Consider the following 23,859-nt stretch of genomic DNA (forward strand, 5'->3'; position numbering starts at 1 on the left):
GGACAATAGCCAAGTCCAGGGTCGGGTTACCTGACACTTTGATGTGATAAATTCCAGACTGTCAGCGCAAGGGGTAGAATTAGCGGGGTTACTTCCATGAACACTGCTGTACCTGCTGTTGATTTGACAGCTCTGTGAGAGACCTGAGCTACTTCACACCATGTGATTTAGTCACCATGTGGCTCGTTGATTTTCTGCACTCAAGATACCTCGCTATGACATTTTGATCTACCGTCGTCTGAGGAGATCGACTGATTTCATAATTGTTTTAATACTATGAGTTACCGGATAATACAATGATAACACAACAAGTATGTTTTATAATTGAGTCCCCCTGAATTCTGTCTCCTTTTGTGCCTTGAGGTAAAACAGCCAACTAGTGAATCATCATGTTTACAGGTACATCAGACACGACCTATAGATCTGACAGACTAAACATGCTTATTTTAAAAGTCGCTTAAACATTACTTGCAAAGGGCAGTTAAAACAACAAGGTAAGGATTCAGCTCATTACTGGTCTTTATTGGTCGATAGTATTTAAAATGACCTTAGGGCGGTGTGTGTGTGTGTGTGTGTGTGTGTGTGTGTGTGTGTGTGTGTGTGTGCGTCATGACAGACAGACAGAGGCGTATAGTCAGGTTAACGGTTCTGACCGGGAGTACTATTTGTTTTCAAGAGAGTCGATTCCGACACCAGGTAATTCCACATAATGAATGAGACATACACGTCTGGCTTGTGTTTCATTCAGGACTCCAGCCGCGTCTGCTGTCCGACTTGATTTAGTCTGTCTAGTAGTTAACACACGAGTTAGAAAGAGGCCTTGGCTTGCTAGGCCTCTGCCTACAGTGGCTGCTCAGTACTGTAACCTAATCACGTCTTGTCTCTTTTTGTTCATGTTTGTTTTTGGACCCGTGCACGCTAAGTTGCAGAATAAACAGACAAAAGGAGGATTTCATCAAATGTGAATGATTACAGTTTTAATTGTTTTAATAAACAGACACTTAGAAAGTATATATTTTTTTTGCGTGTGACAAATGTACTGTTTCTTTGTATCAATCAAGTACATTTAAACATTTTGGCACAGATTGTCTCTCTGTATTGCCTCCAAATAGCAACATGTCAATCTTCAAAGCATACCCTGTTTATCCAACATCATTTGGATGAGGCTTGAGTAGCTTCATGGCAACAGGCAGAAAACATTGTCTTGTCCTGAAAGCTGTGTGAAACACCGTGTTGCTGGAAACACTGCTGTTTGCTGCCTGTGTACGTGAGGTCTGTGAAAGCTACAGAATAATCTCTCTGAAGTTCGGACTGATGTCATTTTCACTGCCACTTTTCTTTCCATTTCCCTCTGTGATGTGATGGGTGTGTGATATCTCTGATTAGAGCTGTTCTGTTTGCGGAGACAAAACAGGACATGACATGTCATTGTGTTTTCAGTTGGGGCGTACGCTACTTCAACGTTTACGATTGCAGCACTCTGTGTTCCTTTTGGTATATCTTAATAAAAATTCAAAGTGCATTTTTCCTGGACATTTTTGATTACTTTCTAATAAGTACATTTACATTCTTTTAGAATCTCTGTGAGGCTAAAGATATCATTCTTTATTCATGTGGGAAGCCATGTAAACCAGTTGCTGTTTTAGATTGATCTTGATCTCATGTCTTCAACCGTGTTGCTCTGTGCAGGACACTGAATACACTGGAATGCCTAAAGAAGCCAATCTTGTTGATTGTGGTGAATGTCTTTAGATGTGGCCCTACACGTTGACAGAAAGGTGCTATGTTTAGTCTCATGTGGATGCATTCGTGCCAGGGGACAATATGGTGATCAGCCGTCCGTGTTGTCTCTCTCTACGGGCAGTTTCACTTCCTTCTCGCTGTCAGGCCTAGCTGTCGCTGACGACCGTGCAGCAGGTTCCGGAGCTTATCGCCATGGTGATCTTATATTGCATTGTGTATTCAGGCCACGCCCATGTTGCCAGTTGTTTAGCTACACTTTCAAAGCCAGGCCTCAGTTTTCTCCCTCACAGGAAATACTGTATATATAACCCCATGCCTTTTTCCCAAAACCATGTTTGAAAATACCAGGTCACGTAAGTTAGCATATTGTTGATAACTATTAGCTACTTTTACATTTTTAGTCATTTAGCAGAGGCTCTGGATAAGAGCAACTTACAGTAGTGAATGCATACATTTCATTGCATGCATTTTTTTTTTGTACTGGCCCCCCGTGGGAATCAAACCCACAACCCTGGTGTCACACACACCATGCTGGCGTTGCAAACACCATGCTCTACCAACTGAGCCACAGGAAAGTACTACTTTGTGAGAGAGGGAACACAACAACCAATGTTGATGATACAGTACATTACCATCCACGAACGTCAATCTTGGACATTCACTTTTCACAGCAAACTGACCAAGTGTTAAATCATCAAGTCCATTCTGAATACTTCATCCACCTGGCTATAGTCCTGGTATTCACCACAGACTAAAACAAGTTCCAGTATGTACTATGAGGTCATCGGCCACATCCTGTCTCAGGTGTAGTGGTCTGTTTTTCTATTTTACTGTGTGTGCCAGGGCACTGGGCCAGTATGGGAGAGGAAATGATTGTCTACCAGCCAGCTACATAAGTCCTGTTGCTATGCTTCCTCTGTTCTCTCTATTACTTATTAAACCACTAGTTCTTTTGATTGCCAAGAAGTGGGTTACTCATTTTTAGTAGCATCTTTGGAAAGGTGTGGTGGAATTTTCAGTGGACTACTCACCAAGATGGCCTGCCAAGCTACTAAGAGGTCGAACCCTTGTCTCAGTCCTTTGGATTTAGGGGTTTTGTGAGAGGATTATTCAAAATTGAGATTCCAGTGTAAAATCACTTATTGGGAAGATGGCAGAAGTGCTTTCTCACCCTGTGACATTTACAGATAGACTTTGCTTCCAGTCACACAACATTGAGAGTTCATTGAAGTGAGTCTTGCGCTGCAAAGTGAAGTGCATTCAAACCCAGCAGAGCTTATGCCTTAAGAAACACCACCCCTAAAAAAAAAGTGAACTTCTTATTACTGGGCATGCCTTTTCACGATATCTAGTGTTCATGTAGATATCTTAGTCATTTATTTACTCTACTTTGCCAACTCTCCCCCCTGAGCGTTGTCATTAGTGACCTTTGTACAGTATGGGATGGTTAGGACTAGGAGGTGTGTGTGTGTGTGTGTGTGTGTGCAGAGTAGGTCTATAGTACCTGTGCTTACACATAGCCTGACTATGAACTGTGCCATATCTTCCCCTTTATCCCTGATTTCCCACCTCATCGCTGAAGGATTTGGCTTGAGATTCAGAGATAAAGTGAATTAAGGGATTGTGACGTGTCTTACCTTGAGTTCCCATGCAGCCGAGCCAATGCAACTCAATCGGAGACCTTTATGCTTCTCTCATTTCAGTCGCCCACAACGTTGCCTGCAGTAGCACAAGTGAATGCACTCTCGCTGTTTCTATTACATGAATGAGTGTGTTTGCTTAAGGGGTTTGGTAATGTGTCTTTTGTTAACTGCTCATGACAAAGACATCGTTAAAAAGGTTAGGCTATGCGAATTAAAGGAATTTAGCACCTTTGGCTTTCAGTCTTTTCAAACAAGGCTCATGTTGTTTATACCCAACCCAACCCACAAAGGCTCAGTCATTCCCATGATAACAGCCACTGACTTGAGTAGGTTTAAATCCGGTGTACTCAAATAGTAGAATGTTGATAAGAGCTCTACTTAAACAATTGTAAATTAAACTATCAGAATCGAACCAGAGAATTCAGATTCCCCCCTATCACAAACACGGATGATATCCTAACAATCCAAGCAAGCGAAGCAGCCTGTCCAAGCATGTAATGTCATATAGCAGGGAAGAAGGCAGGCTGGCTATGCAATTGCGTACGAGGTATGTTCAGTGGGCAATTGGGCATAACCCTTATGGGGAAAAAACACATGATTTCGCATGTGAAACCATTTCGTTTTGGAACACTTCACATGTGATGATATTTCACATAACCTTTCACATGTGGATTTAAACTTTCACATGATGCCCTGCAAACAAAAAGGTGGTAGGATGTCCCGAAGTAGCCACAGTGTTTTCCACTTACGTATGACTACATTGTGTATGTTTATTTATTTATATAGTAATTATTATACAATATGTCCTCACCTGGGATTTGAACTCTCAACCTCCTGCTTCACAGCATTCTGATCTTCCTGCTATGCCACTATTTATGTGTCAGTGACTGATTGCTCCTGTATTCATACACTTTGGACTTTGTATAATACGCCCAAGAAAAACTATTATATTTATCATAGTGATTCAGGAGTAATACGCCCCTAGACAACTATACAGAAAACCCTTGAATTGCTAAGATAAGTCAATGAAATCAACGATGAGAGAATAGTAAGATTAACTGATAACTAAAATAGCAGGGCAGATAACACTCTTTCTCCAAGTGCAGAGATATGTTATAAGGAATGAATGTGTACGAGCAGCTGAAAGATCACTGTAATCCAGAGGTTGTGAGTTCAAATCCCAGGTGAGGTCATATTGAAAAGTCAGTACTAAGTGATCATGTCAAATGCGATCATATTGTCATTGATTAAAGATTTGTACATCTTTTTTATAACACATTTAACTCAACAGCGTATCACCTACCTTAAAACCCCGATACCATTTCATTAGTTCCCTTACAAAAAAAACGTGAAATTTCACATGCGAAATAACTGTTTTCACAAATTGAGCTGAAATGTTCATGTGAAAACAAGAGACACGTGAGTTCAGCTGTTCACATGTGAAACTATATGTTCACATGTATTCAATATACATTGAGAGTACAACACATTCCAAATATTGAGTTTCACCTCCTTTTGCCCTCAGAACTGCCTCAATTCATTGGGGCGTGGACTCTACAAGGTGTTGAAAGCGTTCCACAGGGATGCTGGCCCAAGTTGACTCCAATGCTTCCTACAGTTGTCAAGTTGGCTGGATGTCCTTTGGGTGGTGGACCATTCTTCATACACACGGGAAACTGTTGAGCATGAGAAATCCAGCGGCGTTGCAGTTCTTGACACACTCAGTCCTGGCCACCTACAACCATACCCTGTTCAAAGGCACTTAAATATTTTGTCTTGCCAATTCACCTTCTGAATGGCACACATACACAATTGTCCCCTTGGCTTAAAAATCCTTCTTTAACCTGTCTCCTCCCCTTCATCTACACTGATACACGTGGATTTAACAAGTGACATCAATAAGGGATCATTGCTTTCAGCTGGATTCACCTGCTGTTCCTAATGTTTTATACACTCAGTGTAGAGTTCCCATGTTAAATGTTAACACCACCTTTTCACATGTGAGGAGAATAACATGTTTTCACCGTACATGTGAAATGTAGATTCACATGTGGAATTAGCATTCACACATGAAAAACTTTCACATGTGAAAATCGAACTTGCACTTTCACGTGACAAATGTTCACGTGGAAATCTAACTCTCGCATGTGGAAATGCATATTGACGTGAAAAACGTTAAAATGTTGTCACGCGTAGTTTCATGGTATCACATGTTGAAATGTTGCATCCCCATGTTGTCACATTTGTTTCAAATGAGATCATGTTTTCACATGTGCTCAAATGTTTTCACATGTTGCTTTTACATGTTGTCACGTTATCACATTAACTTGACATAAGATCACATGAGAAATTCATGTTTTTTTTTCCGTAGAGAAGACACATCAGGGCTTGATTATCTCTAATATCATGTGCTCTTTTCAGCCCTGGGTTCAAATAGTATTTGAAATCCTTTCAAATACTTTATCTGTGTTCGGTTGCGCTTGCCTGGCTCAATAAACCAATAGAATATTCCAAAAACCACAAACCCGGCCCATCAGGCACTCGATGCAGGCTCAAGCAAACGCTCAAAGTATTTGAAGGACTCTTTCTTCTGTTACGTCTTACAGTACAGTGGGAATGGAGAGCATGCAGAGCACGCCGGCATGGACATCATTAGCCTGTGTGCTGGTAGTGTTGCATTCCTTCCTAGTACCCCCTGCTACCTGTATGACATACCCCAGCTGCCAGTACTGGAGCTCCTTTTTCTAAAGTAGCGGGGAGAGCACTCCCAGGTCAGATGTCAGATGAGTGGAACAATTACACACATGCATGTACACACACACACACACACACACACACACACACACACACACACACACACACACACACACACACACACACACACACACACACACACACACACACACACACACACACACACACACACACACTGATCAGTAGTGATCCTCCTCTACTCTCTGGTATGTGTATCTCTCCTACTTCTCTCCAGTGGGCCAGTGGCATTTGTGATAACATTATCTGTGTAGCTAGACAGCCTGATTGGTGGAAGTCAGTAAATGTCCTCCCTATTATCTCTGTCATCGCCTTGGTGACGACTGGCATTTATTCAACTTGACTGATGAGCTCTGACTATTTATGTCTGCCAGGGTCTAGATACTACAGTCAAAGCTGAAATATCTGTCTTTGTTGCTACAAATGTACAGATCTTCTTAACCCAGTGGAGCTCTCACTTGACACTTTTCCCATTTCTGGATTCCTTATAGAATCATCGTGTGCCACAGTAGTGTCTTTACTATAATGCCTTCTTGTTATGAATGAATATTGCGTGGAATTGCTTGATGTTTCTTTCTCCAATGTCCCATCCACATCCCAAGCGACTTATGAATGAGACGTATTGGAGAGAAAGCGGGAGAGAGAAAGGAATTATGAATTAAAGGAGAAGAGACTGATTGACTTGGGTTGTTTGGATGCTGTCTTGTCCTTGTATGCCACAGCTCACTCACCCTTTACGTGACATGCTCATTTCCTCGTTCCTGGTCAGGCAAACCTGATTTAGAGTCACATGACACAACCCAACCCGGGTCCTGGGTGAGGGGAGGGGGGCGACAAAATTAAATTAGACCCCCCCCAAACTGGATGAGACAGCTCGGAGGGACGGATGGGAGGAGAAAGGTGCCCTTCAGTTCAGAACTCCTCACTGGTCCTCCCTGTCTTCCGTCTGTCATTGTCTGGCTGCCGCCTCTCATTGCTCTCTCCCTCCTCCTCCCCAGTCTCTCCTCTGTTTACTCGTTCTACCTCTCTCCAGTCTGACTTCTCTGTGTCTGACCTCTCCCGACTCCTCCTCATCAGTACCCACCTCATTGCAGTGTGTACAGCATATCAACGAGAAAGAGAGCGAGAAAGAGAGCGAGATGGGGAAAAATCGACACATCCTGGCTTGGCTGCCTGCCGCTCTATTTCACAGGGGCAGTCATCTGTGTTACAACTATTATCTTTTATTGAAGCAAGGGAGGACAGCTCAAATTGTTTGGTTATGACACCTTTTAATCCAAATACATACATTTGACTCTCTGTCTAAAGGAAGCAAGACATTTTGAATTACTACTCTCGCTGCCTCACAATGCCACATGTCTGTATGGGAAAAGACCTCTGATCAGATAGCCAATTAGGTGGCAGTTATCACTGGATCAGTGGATATGCATTGTTGACGTGGTGTAGAGGTGCCTGGTGTAGTGCATATACTCTAATTTTGCTAACATCTTCCCAAACGGCCCGCCCGGCGAAGTAATGTCGCCCTCTGAGAAACAGTGACATATACTCTGAATGACCTAAAATGATGAATCCCATATTGGTCTTTCACAGTCAGGACAAGCCAAGACGTACTGTGCAAGTAATCTAATAGTTGGCCTACTATTGACATAGATAAACGAGGTTGTCAACCGAGTCAGAAATTCACAGATTTCTTTCAGGTTTTAGCTCTCAAAGTCACATTTTCATAATTGAAAAATAAATAAAAAAGTTCTAAGTCAACATCAATGCTTAAACCACATCAGGAGACCACTTTTGAGTTGTAGTTACCCTTTAATTCAAATCTGCAGGCACTTAGCACTGTTATTTCGATAGCAGTGTTTCTGTAGCGGACATGAGATGGAGTTTGCTAAACAAATGGCCACTGGATTGATGCAAATAATCACGATATCATTCTGCCAGGTAGACATACCTGGCAGAATGTATAACATTTCATTGAGAAGGTTTTTTGGAAAGCCTTTCCATCTAACAGAAGACAGTTAGGCCTGTCATTAGCATCTCTATATGTTTCCTGTTCCTTAATTGTTTGAAACCTGGATGTTTTACTTCATATTATGAGGGCATGTCTTACCTTGCTTCAAAGTAGCCAAGCCAAAATAAGACCATAGAAATGTTGAGGGAAACATTTTAGAAACCTCCTGTTCTATAGGCCTATTTTTCAAATCAACTTTCCTTCGTTGTTTAGCAGCCAAAGGCACTATCCTGGTCATGTTAGCAACCCATAATAGGTGTTGCATCTTTAGATCTCTAACGCAGTGTGCACAGTGGTGCGCTTAAAATTGAGAAATATAGTTCATCAACATTTTAACTGAAACATTCTGATCTGTTAAATCAGCCTTATTTATTGATACTGCGTATACCTCGAGTAAACTACTTGTGAGGATTAAGAAGGGAGTATACGCAATGCCCACTGAAAACAGTGTGTATAATGCGTATGCTTGCGTATACCTGCCACTACACCACTGGGTATCATCTGATCTCCTGCAGACATGCGTGTGGTGCCCTGTTGTAAGTGAGTTTAACATACTGTACTATAGATGGCTAATCTACTATAGATGGCTAATCTTGGGGTTGAAATGTAAACGCAGATTTGTTTTGTCTTGTTTGGATCCACAGACTCCTTGTTGGAGCACCCAAGGAGAAGGCAGAGTCTGGCGTGAAGGCCAATGAAACAGGAGATGTGTATACCTGCCCTGTAAACGTTGCCCAATCAGATTGCACCAGGATGAACCTGATTGGCTCAGGTATGCATTGTGGTTTTGCAGTTGTTGCTCAGAGTTGCTAATTCTGCTTTAAAAATGTAAGGAAATATTATAGTACATTTGGACTAAGAATAGATACTGATTGTTCCACAAAGGTACTATCCATTTAGAACACCACAGAGGAAATGTTAATATCAAATCAACTGAAATAAGGGATTTGAAGAGGAACATAAGGAAGAAATTTGTTCTGATTCCTAAAAGAAATGCCTTATTGTTGTATTGTTATGAAACCCAAAGCACAGTGATGATGAGTGGTGTGATATACTGTGACCTTTCAGACCCTGACCTCATTGAGGGTGAGGACAGAGTGGAGGATATGTGGCTGGGGGTAACAGTGGCCAGCCAAAGACAGCCAGGGGGGCGAATTCTGGTGAGTAACTTCTCGTCTGCTTATTAAAGATTCATTGGTTCAAGAGGCCATCAGTCAATCCTCTGGTGACCCTCCAGACCAGCAACTCTACTTTCTGAGTTTACTGAACAGATTAGTGTAAATTACAGCAAAAAAATGCATTCAATACTGATTTGAATGATTATCTCTGGCAAATGACTGTATCATACTACTTGATTAAATGGCCAAGTATGGAATGACCAAGACAAAGAGGATCAATTCTGATTCTCTCTCTCCTTCTCTCTCTCTCTCAGACCTGTGGCCATCGCTTTGTGAAGTTACATGGCGTATTGAAGCTGCGTCAGATGATTGGGAAGTGTTATATCCGTGGTAACGACCTGAACTATAATGAAACAGACATGCACTGGCAGAACCCTGATCAGGTGTGCAGCCACACTAAAGACATCACAGGTGAAGTCATGTGCAACATGGGCATCTCTGCTGCCATCACTGACACAGAGGTCATCGTGGGCGCCCCTGGCAGCTTTGAGTGGCAAGGTAGGCATAGATTTGTTTGAGACTGCAAAAAAATACATCCCACAGGGACAATATGGTCAGTAAAAAGTTAAGTACAGTCATGACCAAAATTATTGTCACCCTTGATAAAGACGAGCAAAACAAATTATAAAATAAATAATACAAATTCTATATAAACATCTTTTATATTAATATAATTTTTCTGAGAAAAATATTTTGTTTAACAAGTAGTCTTTTTTTTCTCTCACAAAGATAGGGGTACCTTCCCCTTGCGAGGATAATGGCACTGAGCCTTTTTGTAAAATGCTTATTGAGATTGAAGAACACATTGGGATCTCAGGCCATTCCTCCATACAGAATCCATACAGAATATAGCTAAATGTACAGCCAGGATTTTGTCTATATCGATGCTGTTACAATTACCAAACGTTTGGATAACTTTTGTGTATCAGCAAAGTTGCTTGAGATGCCGCCACTTGCATCTGCAACCAAAATTGATTTAGCTGAACTCATCACATTTTTTATTTATGTTATTTCATCTTTATTTTGACAGGGAGTCTCCAGAGTTAGCCATCCCTGAGACCGCATCTAGTATCTCATTATTCTGTATGTTAACAATGAAGTCAGGTACGGCTGAAGTTTATGCAGGACGGCTTTATAAACCAAACCTGGTACATTTAGCCCTATGCTAATCTCACCAGGTGGCCGTGATTAGACCCGGGTTCGAATTCAGCTATTACAGCTATTTGTCAAGGCCATAATGCTCTTCAACTTTTTTTTGGACAATGTATGATACACTTAAATGTTGTATAGTCCTTTATATTTTCTCCGTAAAAGCACATGGATGTATGTGAAACGGATAAGCAAAAATGTGGGATTTAGTTACTGTATACACTGAGTGTACAAAACATTAAGGACACCTACTTTTTCCATGACATACACTGACCAGGTGAAAGCTGTGATCCCTTATTGATGTCACTTGTTAAATCCACTTCAATCAGTGTAGATGGAGGGGAGGATTTTTTGTCTTGAGACAATTGAGACATGGACTGTGTACTGTATGTGTGCCATTCAGAGGGTGAATGGGCAAGACTAAAGATTTAGGTGCCTTTGAATGGGGTATGGTAGTATGTGCCAGTTATACCGGTTTGTGTCAAGAACTACAAGGCTGCTGGGTTTTTCACACTCAACAGTTTCCCGTGTGTGTCAAGAATGGTCCACCACTCAAAGGACATCCAACCAACTAAACACAACTGTAGGAAGCATTGGAGTCAACTTGGGCCAGCATCCCTGTGGAATGCTTTCGACACCTTGTAGAGTCCATGACCCGACAAATTGAGGCTTATGAATTGGTAACATTAGTAAGTCGCCTAGTCATGAGTGCGATGCTCATGCATTATTGGTACTCTACACTTGAGACAGACAAAGTGAAGGGGAACAAAAGTAAACTTTGAATTTACAGCTTTAAATATATCCCTCTGGTGGCCAAGTTGACATATTTTAAGAAATTCCATTGGTGTGTGGAGAAACAATTTAAGATCTTTGATAGGCTGATGCAAAATTTGTTACAGGAAATAATCCTGGCCACCTGGTGAGGGTTAACATAGGGCTAAATGTACAAGGTTATGTGATGGAAACAGCTAACATGTAGCCTGTGATCAGGTGCAACTATGTCGATGATTTTAATTGGCTGATGCTTAAACTTTTTCTCATGTTCGCAAGTATGGCCCCCTGGAGTTTGCTAAACGGCATTGGCACTTGGATTGGAACCGGTACTATGGTCAGGTGACATGAAAATAGAGCTCTTTGGCCATGCACACCAGTGGTGGGTTTATCGTCGAAAGAAAGATGCAGAACAGAACAGAACCCCATACCTACTGTAAAATATGGTGGTGGATCTTTGATGTTATGGGGCTATTTTGCTTCTACTGGTCCTGGGGCCCTTGTTAAGGTCAACAGCATCATGAACTTTACCCAGTACCACAAAATTGTAATCCAAAAACCTGGTTGCCTCTGCCAGGAGGCTGAAACTTGGCCGCAAGTGGATCTTCCTGTATTATTTTTTATACTTTATCAAGGGTGCCAATAATTATGGTTATGACTGTATGTTAGCCTGGTCTGTGTGTGTGGTATGTCAACACATATGGTCATTGTCATGCTAATCGTGTCAGTTTTTGTGGTTGTTTCGTATTTTGTTTTAAAATGTCAGTGTGTTGTTCTGCTTCTATTTCAGGGAATGTTCACGTCTCCTGGATGAATCCAAATGTCATCTATGACACCAAGAGAAGCAGCTTCCCCAACTTTGGTAATCGACGGCACATTTACATAGGTACAATTTTTTTCTTGCTTTACCCAGGAAACTTCTATAGACAGATTTGAATTGAACGGGTTTTTAAAAGTAAACAGTGAACATGATGTGTGCGTTTTCTGTTGTCAGTTAACCTATGTTGTTAGTATGTCAGTATGTAGTAGTTAGAACAGAGTGGCTGCATGGCCAGATTTTCTAGATGCCTCTTCCCGATAGCTAAACAGCCGTACCTTCTGCGCATGTGCAATATTCTCTACTTTACGAACAATTTCTTAAGATTAAGATCAGATCACGTAAGTTAGACATAGTATTTTTTTAAGTTAGTACTAGTATGTTGTTTGTTGTTGTTCTGTTCCAGGCTACTCGGTGGCAGAGGGCCGAGGCCTCCTCAGCCAGAACCAGGACACAGTGGTGACAGGGGCTCCTAAGGATAACAAGGATGACGCCAAAGGCTCGGTCATTCTGACTGTGAAGAAGAAGTCGACGTCAGGGGACGGGGACCAGCTGAAACCCTACCTCACCCTGAGAGGCGAGCAGATGGGCTCATACTTTGGGAACTCCCTAGCCGTGGCAGATCTCAACAATGATGGGTACAGTGTGGATTATAACTTTGTCTTACTTACTCCTCTTAATCCCCACGGGACATAAGTAACTTGTTTTAAATCATTGATATTGCTTATTTTGGAATTAATTTAACTGCAATATCATTTTTTCCTGAATTGAGTTAATTGAAATATTATTGACTGAACCCTGTCAATGAAACAACAGTCTCTTTGTTTGCACATTTTTTGCAGTTGGAATGATCTGATCGTCGGAGCCCCGTTCTATTTTGATCGGAAGAAGGAGCTTGGTGGAGCGGTGTACGTCTATATGAACGAGAACGGCTCCTTCCGGCAGAAATCCAGCATCATACTACGAGGCCCTAGAGACTCTGCGTTTGGAATGGCTGTGGCTGCCATTGGAGATGTCAACCAAGATGGCTTTCAAGGTAAAACATTTAAATAAACCAACATTTTCTCACATTTATAAAGAACCTAGGATAGAAAGTAGTTAAAGGCCCAGTGCAGTGAAAAATTGGATTTATATATACTTCCACTCTGAGGTTGGAATAAAATTGTGAAAATTATGATAATGCACTTTTAGTATAAGAGCTGTTTGGAAAAAGTGACTGAAATTTCATCCTGTTTTGGTGGGATGGAGTTTTGAACTGCCTGGTGACATCAACCGGCTGTAAATGTCCTGATAGACCGTTATACCACAGTGTTGTTGAATACTCGTTTCTGATTGGTTAGAAGGGCATTCTAGAATGGACATTAAAACCAGATAGCGGGACAGTTGGAAAAGATATCTGGAAAGTTGAAAATATATCAGACACCTTGCAATAATGATGCAATATACGCCTACACATGCAGACAGTACTTGCTACAAAGTTACAGAAAGCTAAACTAACAACCACACAAACCGAAATTGGATAGATTGTAAATGTAGGCCCAATGAGGAAGAACTCAGTTAGCTAGCTAGCATTGTTTTGCTTTTTCAGAGACATATTGATGAACATGAATTTCTCCGGTCCCTATGTTGCAGTCACAAAGAAAGTGGCGCTATGCTGTCAAATCCTTCCACGTTTCTAGTTTGACAAACTGTTTTCAGCAACGGTATTTTTCAATTCAGTTGTCATATTGGCAGATTTGCTAGCAACTAACTATTTCGCTAGCTTCTAGCCTAGTGTTTGATAAGCAATGCGATCTCCTCGTAATGAACTGGCAAAATTGTGCATCATCAGCTGAACGTTATGGATGTATCCAAATTAATGTCAATAGAAAACAGCTTAAACAAAAGCAAATGCAGCTATTTTGCTGTTATTCTGGCTACGGAGGTTGTGACTGTGTTAGCTATAGCTAGTTGGCTATAGTAACTAGCAAGCAAGGTACAATGGCGTTGCCAGCGAGCATAGCTACAACGGAACATATAGAGCAAACAACTGGGTCGCGGACCATAAATATCAAACTAACCAAAATATGAGAAATTATGAATTATGAACTTCACTGTGTCATCCACATTTCCAAGGTAAAGTACAGAACTTCGGCATTTATCCCTTACATAAGAAAGAGAGTTACAAACCTCACTGCCAATAACAGCTAGTTTTCAGTTTTCCCCTCCCAAATCAGGCCACAGCTAGACAGTCCTAGCAAAATGAAAAACAATCACAGTAAGGTACTTAACTGTTACCCAGAAATGATTTGATATTGAAATAAAAACGGCTGCATTGAACCTTTAATCTCTCAGAAAATACAGTATTTAAGAATAAGCTACATATATCATTTTACAGCATTGCCGTCCTGAACACTATACAGTAGATCACCATAATGTCTATGAGACTGGTATTATAAATCTATCATGTGCCTTTCTGACATGAATCAAAGCTGTTTGAATGGGATTTTGACAACATTTCACTCTCACTAAGTATTGGCTCAGTGCTGAGTGCTGACATTAAATTAAATGGATAGAACATTCCTGGCCCTCGGTGATGGAACAAGGCTTTTGAAGACATTGGTTGGAGACACAAGAACCTATAATTTCTCTCTCTTTCTCTCTCTCAGATTTTGCGGTGGGCGCTCCGTTCCATGGAACAGGCAGGGTGTATATCTGGACAGGCAGTGCTGAGGGCATCTCTCGGGAGCCCAGTCAGGTATGGAAACACACCCTTAGGCACAGGATCTAGGATCCTCCCTGACTGCTAACCTTAGCCCTAAGGGTACTCCATGTAAAACCTCAGATCAGCATCTACGGGTAACTTCATCCTATGGGGCTCATGGTGAGGAGAGCTGCAGAGCTGAACAGCTGTTGCAACATCTGGTTGTTGTATTGACCTCCCTCTCCTCAGGTGATTGATGGGGAGGATATAGCTGGAGGTGGGTTCAAGACGTTTGGCTACTCCATCAACGGAGGGCTGGATGTGGATGAGAACCGCTACCCCGACATGGTGGTCGGCTCACTGGACGACCGCGTAGCCTTGCTGAGGTAGCTAATCACAACAAGGATCTGTTGTTGCATTTAGATGTATATTGTGTTTTCGGCCATCTCAGTTCTCATCCTTCGACAAAAATATTGTTTCATGCACAGCAAAACTATTGTATCAACCATAAATCCCTAATGTATGGTATATGTTCATGTTGTTATTTATTTGATCAGGGCCCGCCCAGTCATTCACCTCATTAAAACTCTTGAAGTGACGCCAGAGATTGTGGACCCTAAAGACTGTGACAACTGGTAAGATTTTGTTTGGTATAATTGTATTTGGACATAATGATCTCTTTTCAATGCTTGAGGATACTCAATGTTTCAGCAATAGTGATTAAACCCATGTTATGACCCTGAATCAGGGAATCCCTGACCATTTGAGTATGTTTTTCTGTGTTTGCAGTGTGGAGGTGAAGGTCTGTTTCTCCTACACACTGAGCACTGGGGCCAACGACTTCAGGAAGAACGTCAGTGAGTGTGGTTCTGTTACAACATTGTTATTAGATGACCACTGCTCTAACACTAACACTGCTATTTTAGCGTTGATCAGTCATTCAAGTGATCTTATGACAAGATTGCCAACATGTTTGAATGTCATTTCCGGAGCAAATGGAATTCAATTTAGTCAATTTAATTAAATTTGGTTCAATTGATTTCAATTCAATACAGTTTATTTATCCCCAAGGTACAATTGTAAGCCGAGGATGCATCGAGTTAACATGAGTCCTAAAGGGCCATTGTGACTGTTGGTTTCATTTGTGCCTAGCTATTAACTAATTAGTGAAAGTGATTGATTGGCAAGATGGTCCAGCCAATTACCGCAGGTTGTTCATCAAAAGGGAGAGGGTATAAATTAGCAAGACATTGTTGGAGTTCGCCTTGCATTTTCCTGTACCCCATGTGGGCGGAGTTGGCTCATTTTAGACCATTCTGTACCCACCCGGGACACGGGGCTATGCAAAACAAACTCCACCATTGTTACCCTTGAACCTATGAGCTTGTCAAGAAACACACGCATATCATCTCTAAAAATATGTTGTTTTTTTTATGACATCACTGGCTTTGTCCCCTTTCCTTTGTAGCCAAAATCATAAATCAAATGACAGATACCTAATATTATTATCTAAATAAATCTTATGTCTGGCATACAGTATGTACGCAAACACAACTGTTGGTTTCATGTGATTTCAAATGTACACAAAGCCTACTTGCTCTTATTGTTTTTATTCATTGAAGCCACATTTTTATTCAAACAATGGGGATAAAAGCTGCTAAATGAATGAATAAATAATTGTTCTGAAATTCCCTGTAGTATGTATTCTAGCATTTTGTCCCGTGTCTTCTCAGCTGTGAAGTACACTGTGGAAGCCGACCTAACACGGCACAACCACCGGGTCCGTTTCCAAGACAATGGCCTGGACAGCTACACTGGTTTCTTGTCAATGCCATCTGCCAAATGCAAAACGCTGAGGCTCGGACTAGCGGTAAGGAACTGTCACCGACATAACCTATTGTGACCACTGGGTTTGGTTTTGAATTCATCTTCTCCTCCAGGGTCAAAGCCCTGTATCATTACTGATGATCTGCTTGTTGAGATTTGTTGGATAAATGCTTGAAAATAGCAAAGGGAGTTACCCTAACCATGTCTCGCTGTCTGTCCTGTAGAGTCCCATCCGAGACAAGGTGGAGCCCGTAGTCTTCTCCCTGAACGTATCCCTCCATGAGGGGCATTCCAAAGCCCGGCAGTCCCTGCAGAACCTGGATGCCTTCCCTGTGCTCAGTGAGGGAAAGGCCAGCCATGTCAAAAAGGAGGTTAGACCTAATGTTTACTCAGTTAATGTTTGATAACAAGGTGCGACTACTCATAATACTGTTTTGAATGTTCCCCTTTACACAGAATCTCCACTATACTATTTGTGTGTGTGCCTCTTCAGTTACTGCCCACGCTTTGTACACTGGGGTTTGTTGATAGTGTGTTGATGAAAATAATATTAGCTCCACAGAGAATAAGTATACTTGCTTTCAACTTCTCTCTCTCTCCCTCCCCTCTTTCTCTATCCCACTCCCTCCCTCACTCCCACAGATTCACTTCCAGAAAGCCTGTGGCCTGGACAATACGTGCCAGAGTAACCTGCAGATGAAGGCAGAGTTTGCCAATGAAGAGCAGACACCTTTTCCCAGGTACAGTCATCAGAGGTCAGGGATCAAAGGTCATGACTAGAGGTATAGGAGGGATAGTTCAAAGTGTCATCAGCTATATGATTGGTGGCTTGAGAGGAACGTAAACCATAGAGGTTGACTTTGAATAATGTAAGTCGTTTTTAGAGTGACCAAGACATCAAATCAAAGAGAAGATGTCATCTTTGTTAACTCTGTTTGTTGTGAATGTCCCTGTACAGCCATGATGGTCACCAGATCCTCCAGTACAGCGCCAATGTCAAGAAGGTTATGTTGGTCGTGGAGGTGACCAACTTCCCGTCGCCAGGGAAACCGGCGGAGGACGCTCACAATGCCATGCTCAACGTCACCATTCCCCCGTCGCTGATCTACTCTGCCTTTCGCTCAAAGGTAAGCCTGCTATGCTGTGCTACTCTGGTGTCGCTCTATGGTGTAATAGGGTGAAATTGCCCCTAGGCGCTGATCTTGGGTCATTTAAGCATATTCTCTACTATTGGTTAAGGTTAGGATTGAGGGTGGGGAAGCTGATCCTAGACCTAGGGGAAACTTCACCTCGGAGCCTCTATTATTGTGCGTAACAGAGTTAATTAGCTAGAAGGCTAACAGTTCTATCACTCCCATTGTTTTGCACGCAACGATGCTAATGCTAAGCTATGGGTAAGTAAACAACCACATATTTTTGGTTCTCTGATTGGTGATTTATAGATAAGATTACTTGCTAGTTGTCCCAAAAATGACTACTTCCTCTCTCCTCATGAAATGGTTTCCTATGTTCCACAGAACAACAGCCCAGCCATCAAGTGTTCAGCAGAGGATATGGTTGTACTGTGTGAGCTGGGGAACCCATTCACCAGCAACCAGATGGTAGGTTCTAGTTTAAACTAGTACTCTCCACTACTTTGTCTGGACCACAGCGGATACAATACAAGTGGGATGGTAACATGGTACCATATATAGGGTTTTAAATGTGGATTTCTACCACATTCTGTTTTCCAGGATCAGGTCCAGATCATCTTTCAGACGTCTGAGATCAGTCTGGACACCAGAGAGATTCGCTCTACGCTGCAGCTTTCCACGTAAATGTCCCTCTACACCTCCTACTGTCATTACCTACATACATCATCCCTCATCACAGCATTGCTTCGGGACTGACCCAGCTCCAATCATCTGTAACATTTAATTGCTTCTCAACCTTTGTCCTCTCTCAGATTGAGTAAACAGAGCAATCTACAACCGCTGCCTCTTGTCATGATGGTGGAGTATACACTGGATACGTCTTTTGCACTGTAAGTTATTGGTTTTGAGTCATTTTAAGGGCATGTTTTGATTATAGGCATTAGGTAGCACCATACTGTATATCACAGGGATCTGATTCAGGGTTACTGCCTCTATTCTAGTGCCCAGTACACAGGTCACACTCACTTCAGTGGGGAGATCATGGGAGAATCGGGCATGAAGACTGCCAGCGACGTCGGAAGTCCTGTGGAGTTCACATTTAAGGTTTTTTTTTTTTTTACCTAGAAAACAATCCTTGCTAGCATCTCTGAAGATCCTAAATTCACCTGTGATGCCTCTCCTCATAGGTGAATGTTTTTGGGAAGCCACTGGGTAACCTTGGAAACCTGGAGGTGGAGTTTGATTGGCCCTGGGAGGTAGCCAATGGCAAGTGGCTGCTGTACCTGACGGAGATCCAGACCAAAGGGACGTCAGACTCTCACTGTGTGCCTCCTGGAGCCATCGTCAACCCACTCAAACTCATGGTAAACCTGTTGGAGTATTATCAGGGCTATTTCAGTGGTGTTTTGTTTATTCAGAATCCCAGTAGCTGGTATGTTAATGTGTTCCCAATTTTATGGTTTCAGATGGAAATCTTAACTTCAGGTCCACAGTTGATCATGTTGTTGTCAATATAACACCTAAAAAACAGCTACTTTTAAGTTCCAATATTATAAGACTGAGTTATGAGGTCTGTGCCTTTTTGTCTGTTTTCCTTTTCCTCATAGTTGCCAGAGAGCAAAGCCAGGAGAAGGAAGCGAGAGGAGGGCTCCACAGAGGAGGTGCACCCCAGAGAACCCCAGGCCTCCCTCAATCTGAAGGGAACTCGCAAAAAGTCCTTTAAACTGGTGAGGCCCGTCCCCACCATCTTATACATAAGCCTATGACCTGAAGCATTGAATTGTCTCCCTGAGCCAATGCCTAGGCTTTGGCTTAGTGGGCTAATGCTCTCCTCTGGTGAGCAGGAGACCTGGGTTTGAACCCCGTCAGTCACATTATGCACTCAACTGAAATGTGTATGCCCAAATGGTGTACTGGTGCTAACTCCCTCTCAACTGCTGTTGTCTGTAGGACTGTGTCACGGGCGCTGCTCACTGTGTGAAATTCATCTGCCCTCTCCGCAACATGAACAACACTGCGACAATCATTGTCAGGGCCAGAGTGTGGAACAGCACCATGCTGGAGGTAAAGTCACCAAAGCACAGTGGTCTAGACTTAATGTCAACTTTCTCCTCAGCTTCATTAGAGTGACTGGAATGGGTGTACCAATAAAGTCCTGTTTATGTGTTGTGTTTCCATAGGACTACAGGGAAGCGTGGCGGGTGACAGTGAATGGCAAGGCCACACTGAAACTGGTCACAGACAAACCCACCATCAGGATGAACACTGAGAGCACAGAGGTAATGACGCCATACTAGTCATACTGTAACAAAAGCTAGGCTACATCCATACTAATTGAAAGGTTATTTACATGATGATTGCTGTATGATGATGATGATGATGTTGATGATGATAGCTGATACATGATAGAGGAGGAATATACAGAATAATAATTGAGGATGCACTTTTACATATAGCCTAAATGCAGACATAGTTGATGTCCTCTGTTTGATATCCCCTGTGTAGTTCACCCTGAATATAGACCCAGAGCTCGGGGAGGAGGCTACGTACCAGGTCCCCCTGTGGATCATCATCGTGTCTGCTGTTGCTGGCGTCCTCCTTCTGGCCTTCATCATCCTCCTTATGTGGAAGGTAACGATCCAGTATATTAGTTATTACAATGGTCTGCCAGTTAGGTCCAATTCAACAAATATCCTGCACTGACATTAGCAGCAAGAGGAGAATGGAGATTCAATTTCGCTTCCAACAACAAATCCAAACAAACTGTTAGATGCTACGGGTACCGCGAGACTTCTACTGTCCACTGGTTCAAAAGGTCCACCTTTTTGGATCCACAGTGGATCCTGTTTGACTTGTTATTCTGACCGCCTTCCCCTCCTCAGTGTGGCTTCTTCAGGAGGGCCAGCACCAGGGAGATGTACGAGGCCAAGGCCCAGAAAGCTGAGATGAAGACCCAGCCGTCGGAGGTGGAGAGGCTGACTGAGGAGTAGTGAGGCTGGGGGAGGGAGGTCCCCCTGTGGGCCTCTGGAACAATGCACTGGGTTTCCTCGGTAAAATAATAGTCCTTCCGTCTGTGACTCCTTTCAGCTTCCAACGGCTTTTTGCAGCTTGCAGTGGCTTTCCTTAACTTCAGTCTTCCTCTCTTGCTGTCAAATTATAAATGATCTAATGGTTTCTCTTCATCAAGAGTATCTATCCACAGGGGAAACAGCATTTCAGAGGCTGTGACTTGTCTGATTGACTTTTATGTTTATTTAACTCTTTTTCCAACCCTTTCCCCATTGCTAACTATTTAGTCTCTTCTCCTACCTAACCAGCTTTGCAGAGCTTGAGTCTATTGGTTGTGTGGTGATTTGATCATATATTTCACATATCTCATGATACCCGTATTTACATTAGAAAGCTGTCAAGTATCTAAACAACAGCGGGACTGAGATTGCCTCACAAAATGTATACTGGTGGCACCAATGTAGAAATACTTTTAAAAATAACATGGTAATACCCAAAGTCTACACTTTTCAAATGTTCACTTTGTGTCGTCTACCATTGTCCCACAGTGTGGCTTTTTCAAGCGGCCCAACCACTTCAAGATGATGCCAATACACCAGGGAGTGAAGATTGGCAAAGAGGAGCGCTACCAGATAAATGAGGGATTCCTCATCGAGGAGCCAAACCCCAATAAAAAAAAGAAGCACTGGATCACAAACTGGACTGAAATGCAGCATTACTACTGACTGATACCTTCAACACCACCACTACTCTTATTGAGAAACTCAATCTCAATATGCATTGGCTGGGCGCTAGTCTGGATTTTTGGGCATTATTGGGAACAGGACTGATGGTGTTATGTTCTTATAGTGTACAAGATTGAATGCTCTGGACCAACATTTTATTTTCAAGAATTGTACTTTTAATGTTAGTTGTTTTGATGTCAACAAGAATATACAATGAGGGTACCAAACATTAGGAACACCTTCCTAATATTAAGTTGCACCCCTTCTGCCCTCAGAACAGCCTCAATTTGTTGGGGCAACGTGTCTACAACGTGTTGAAAGCGTTCCACAGGGATACTGGCTCATGTTGACTCCAATGCTTCCCACAGTTGTTTCAAGTTAGCTGGATGTCCTTTGGGTGGTGGGCCAATCTTGATACACACAGGAAACTGTTGAGCGTGAAAAACCCAGCAGCGTTGCAGTTCTTGACACAAACCGTTGGCACCTACTACCATACCGCGTTCAAAGGCACTTCAATATTTTGTCTTGCCCATTCACCCTCTGAATGGCACACACACACAATCCATGTCTCAATTGTCTCGAGGCTTAAAAAATCATTCTTTAACCTATCTCCTCCCCTTCATCTACACTCCTTGAAGTGGATTTAACAAGTGACATCAATAAGGGATCATCCCTTAAACTTTTATTCACCTGGTCAGTCTATGCCGTGGAAAGAGCAGGTATTCTTAATGTTTCGTATACTCAAATGTGCTTTTTTTGTATGTGGATTGTAAAAGACTAATTTGAAACAGTTTTAGATTTGCTAAAAGCGCTTTATTTTTATCTTATGATTTGATCTTTCCAAATGGAACAGACTGATATTTGCACGTCCTGTCATTTTGTACTGTGGTTTGAATATAAATGCTTTCAAAATGATTTTAAAACTATGCTTTTAAACTAGTACGTGATTTGTTTACATTCGTTTTCTGATGTATTACACTGTATGAGCCCAAGTTGAGTGATGGATGTAAATGTGCCAATAGAAAGTACAGTATGTTTGATCCCAGTGGCCTAATTCTGAGGAATGGATCAGAGATCGACTGATGAAGTGGTTCACACAGTAGTGTTCCAAGGCACTACTGCCACTCCTGAACCAAGAAGAAAAGAACATGGAGAAGTTTCAATCACAGAGAACTGTGAGGTTGGGGTAATTTCAAAACGTTCAATGTACATGTATTGTAAACTACAGGTCTAATGGTTTGGTCGTTGTCTGATTGCTTTGTTTGTGTGTATTCTGTAAAATAATATGATCAATCTAGAAAATAGAGAGTAGGACTATAATTTCAGAACTCTCTCCTAACTATCAATGGCATACACCAAATGAATTTGGGACTGGGAGCACTGTGCTTGGCTGTTAACTGTATACATGTCTTTGTTAGTATGTGACATAGTGAAAGTAGGCATTCCCACATGAAAAAATACTATAGCTTAATATATATATACTATGTTATAAATACTACGGTATTCACTCAAGTGTTTGAGGACTTTACTGTAGTATTCACTGTAGTGTTTACTGTAGTGTTTACAGTTAACTATCATATAAATATTGTAGTATATAATATAGTATTTACTGTAGTGTTTTTGCAGGCATTACTGTAGTATTTACTATAGTGTTTTTGTTTTATTCTCTTTTACAAAGAAGTAGAGGCTTTCTCCTTCAGGAAACCTACTGGAGCACTACTACATTTTCCATAACCTATTGGTATCTGAATGGATAGTAACCTGTAGGGGCAAAATATATGGTCTATTTGGCATTTAGGTTTCAAATTTTTTCAGTGGCACAAATTGCGATATGGGGGAAGGGAATATATATATGCAAATTAAATACTGTAGCATTTACTGTAGTTCAAAAAGTGTAGTGTTTTTGCATACATAAATGTAGTATTTTACAGTATACTACAACATTCTATAGTAAGTTCTACACATGATCAAGGGATACTACAGTGTGTAGTATAGTATACTACAGTTTGCTATAATTATAGTGCAAGTACTGTAGTATTATTTGGTAAGTATGTACTGTAGTAATCTATAGTAAACTGGGAGGTTTTTTAATGTGGGTTGCTTAAAAAAAACGAATGTCAAGTTTGAGCCTACAAAGCTCCCCAAAGGACAGCTATTAACAGCTGGTACGTGGTGTGGGAATTGCGGGTGATTGCCTGAGTGCAGTTTAATGCTGTTCTGTTGTCTCTGTTTGTAGTTATTCGTATAGCGTCTCTGATGCTTTTTTCTATGTGTATACTCAACTATTCATTATTGTTTTTTCTGTTGTCTACTTCTGTACCTCATTTATATTAAAGTATTTTTACATGCTGCATGTCCTTTCTACACTATAATTTACAACACTACAGGTCCCCTGTACACA

The 23,859-nt window shown here is 41.7% G+C and overlaps 1 protein-coding gene across 1 annotated transcript in view; it reads left to right on the plus strand.

The window, feature by feature from the left end:
- The window catches only part of LOC106600863 (integrin alpha-3), a 37,877-nt gene extending 14,066 nt beyond the window's left edge, over positions 1–23,811 (plus strand). Inside the window, exons 2-26 of the mRNA XM_045714988.2 lie at positions 8,811–8,938; positions 9,235–9,326; positions 9,599–9,842; positions 12,055–12,150; positions 12,488–12,719; positions 12,924–13,117; positions 14,730–14,818; positions 15,014–15,150; positions 15,322–15,399; positions 15,554–15,621; positions 16,498–16,634; positions 16,816–16,962; positions 17,234–17,331; positions 17,550–17,718; positions 18,109–18,192; positions 18,325–18,404; positions 18,537–18,614; positions 18,726–18,828; positions 18,912–19,088; positions 19,332–19,451; positions 19,675–19,788; positions 19,905–20,003; positions 20,230–20,355; positions 20,607–20,774; positions 21,282–23,811. Of these exons, the coding sequence (XP_045570944.1) occupies positions 8,811–8,938; positions 9,235–9,326; positions 9,599–9,842; positions 12,055–12,150; positions 12,488–12,719; positions 12,924–13,117; positions 14,730–14,818; positions 15,014–15,150; positions 15,322–15,399; positions 15,554–15,621; positions 16,498–16,634; positions 16,816–16,962; positions 17,234–17,331; positions 17,550–17,718; positions 18,109–18,192; positions 18,325–18,404; positions 18,537–18,614; positions 18,726–18,828; positions 18,912–19,088; positions 19,332–19,451; positions 19,675–19,788; positions 19,905–20,003; positions 20,230–20,355; positions 20,607–20,714 (2,998 nt within the window). The 3' untranslated portion in view covers positions 20,715–20,774; positions 21,282–23,811. The remainder of the gene's footprint in view (positions 1–8,810; positions 8,939–9,234; positions 9,327–9,598; positions 9,843–12,054; positions 12,151–12,487; positions 12,720–12,923; positions 13,118–14,729; positions 14,819–15,013; positions 15,151–15,321; positions 15,400–15,553; positions 15,622–16,497; positions 16,635–16,815; positions 16,963–17,233; positions 17,332–17,549; positions 17,719–18,108; positions 18,193–18,324; positions 18,405–18,536; positions 18,615–18,725; positions 18,829–18,911; positions 19,089–19,331; positions 19,452–19,674; positions 19,789–19,904; positions 20,004–20,229; positions 20,356–20,606; positions 20,775–21,281) is intronic.
- The last annotated feature ends 48 nt before the right edge of the window (positions 23,812–23,859 follow it).

The sequence above is a fragment of the Salmo salar genome, chromosome 03, assembly GCF_965601325.2.
Source record: "Salmo salar chromosome 03, fSalSal1, whole genome shotgun sequence".
NCBI lineage: Eukaryota > Metazoa > Chordata > Actinopteri > Salmoniformes > Salmonidae > Salmo > Salmo salar.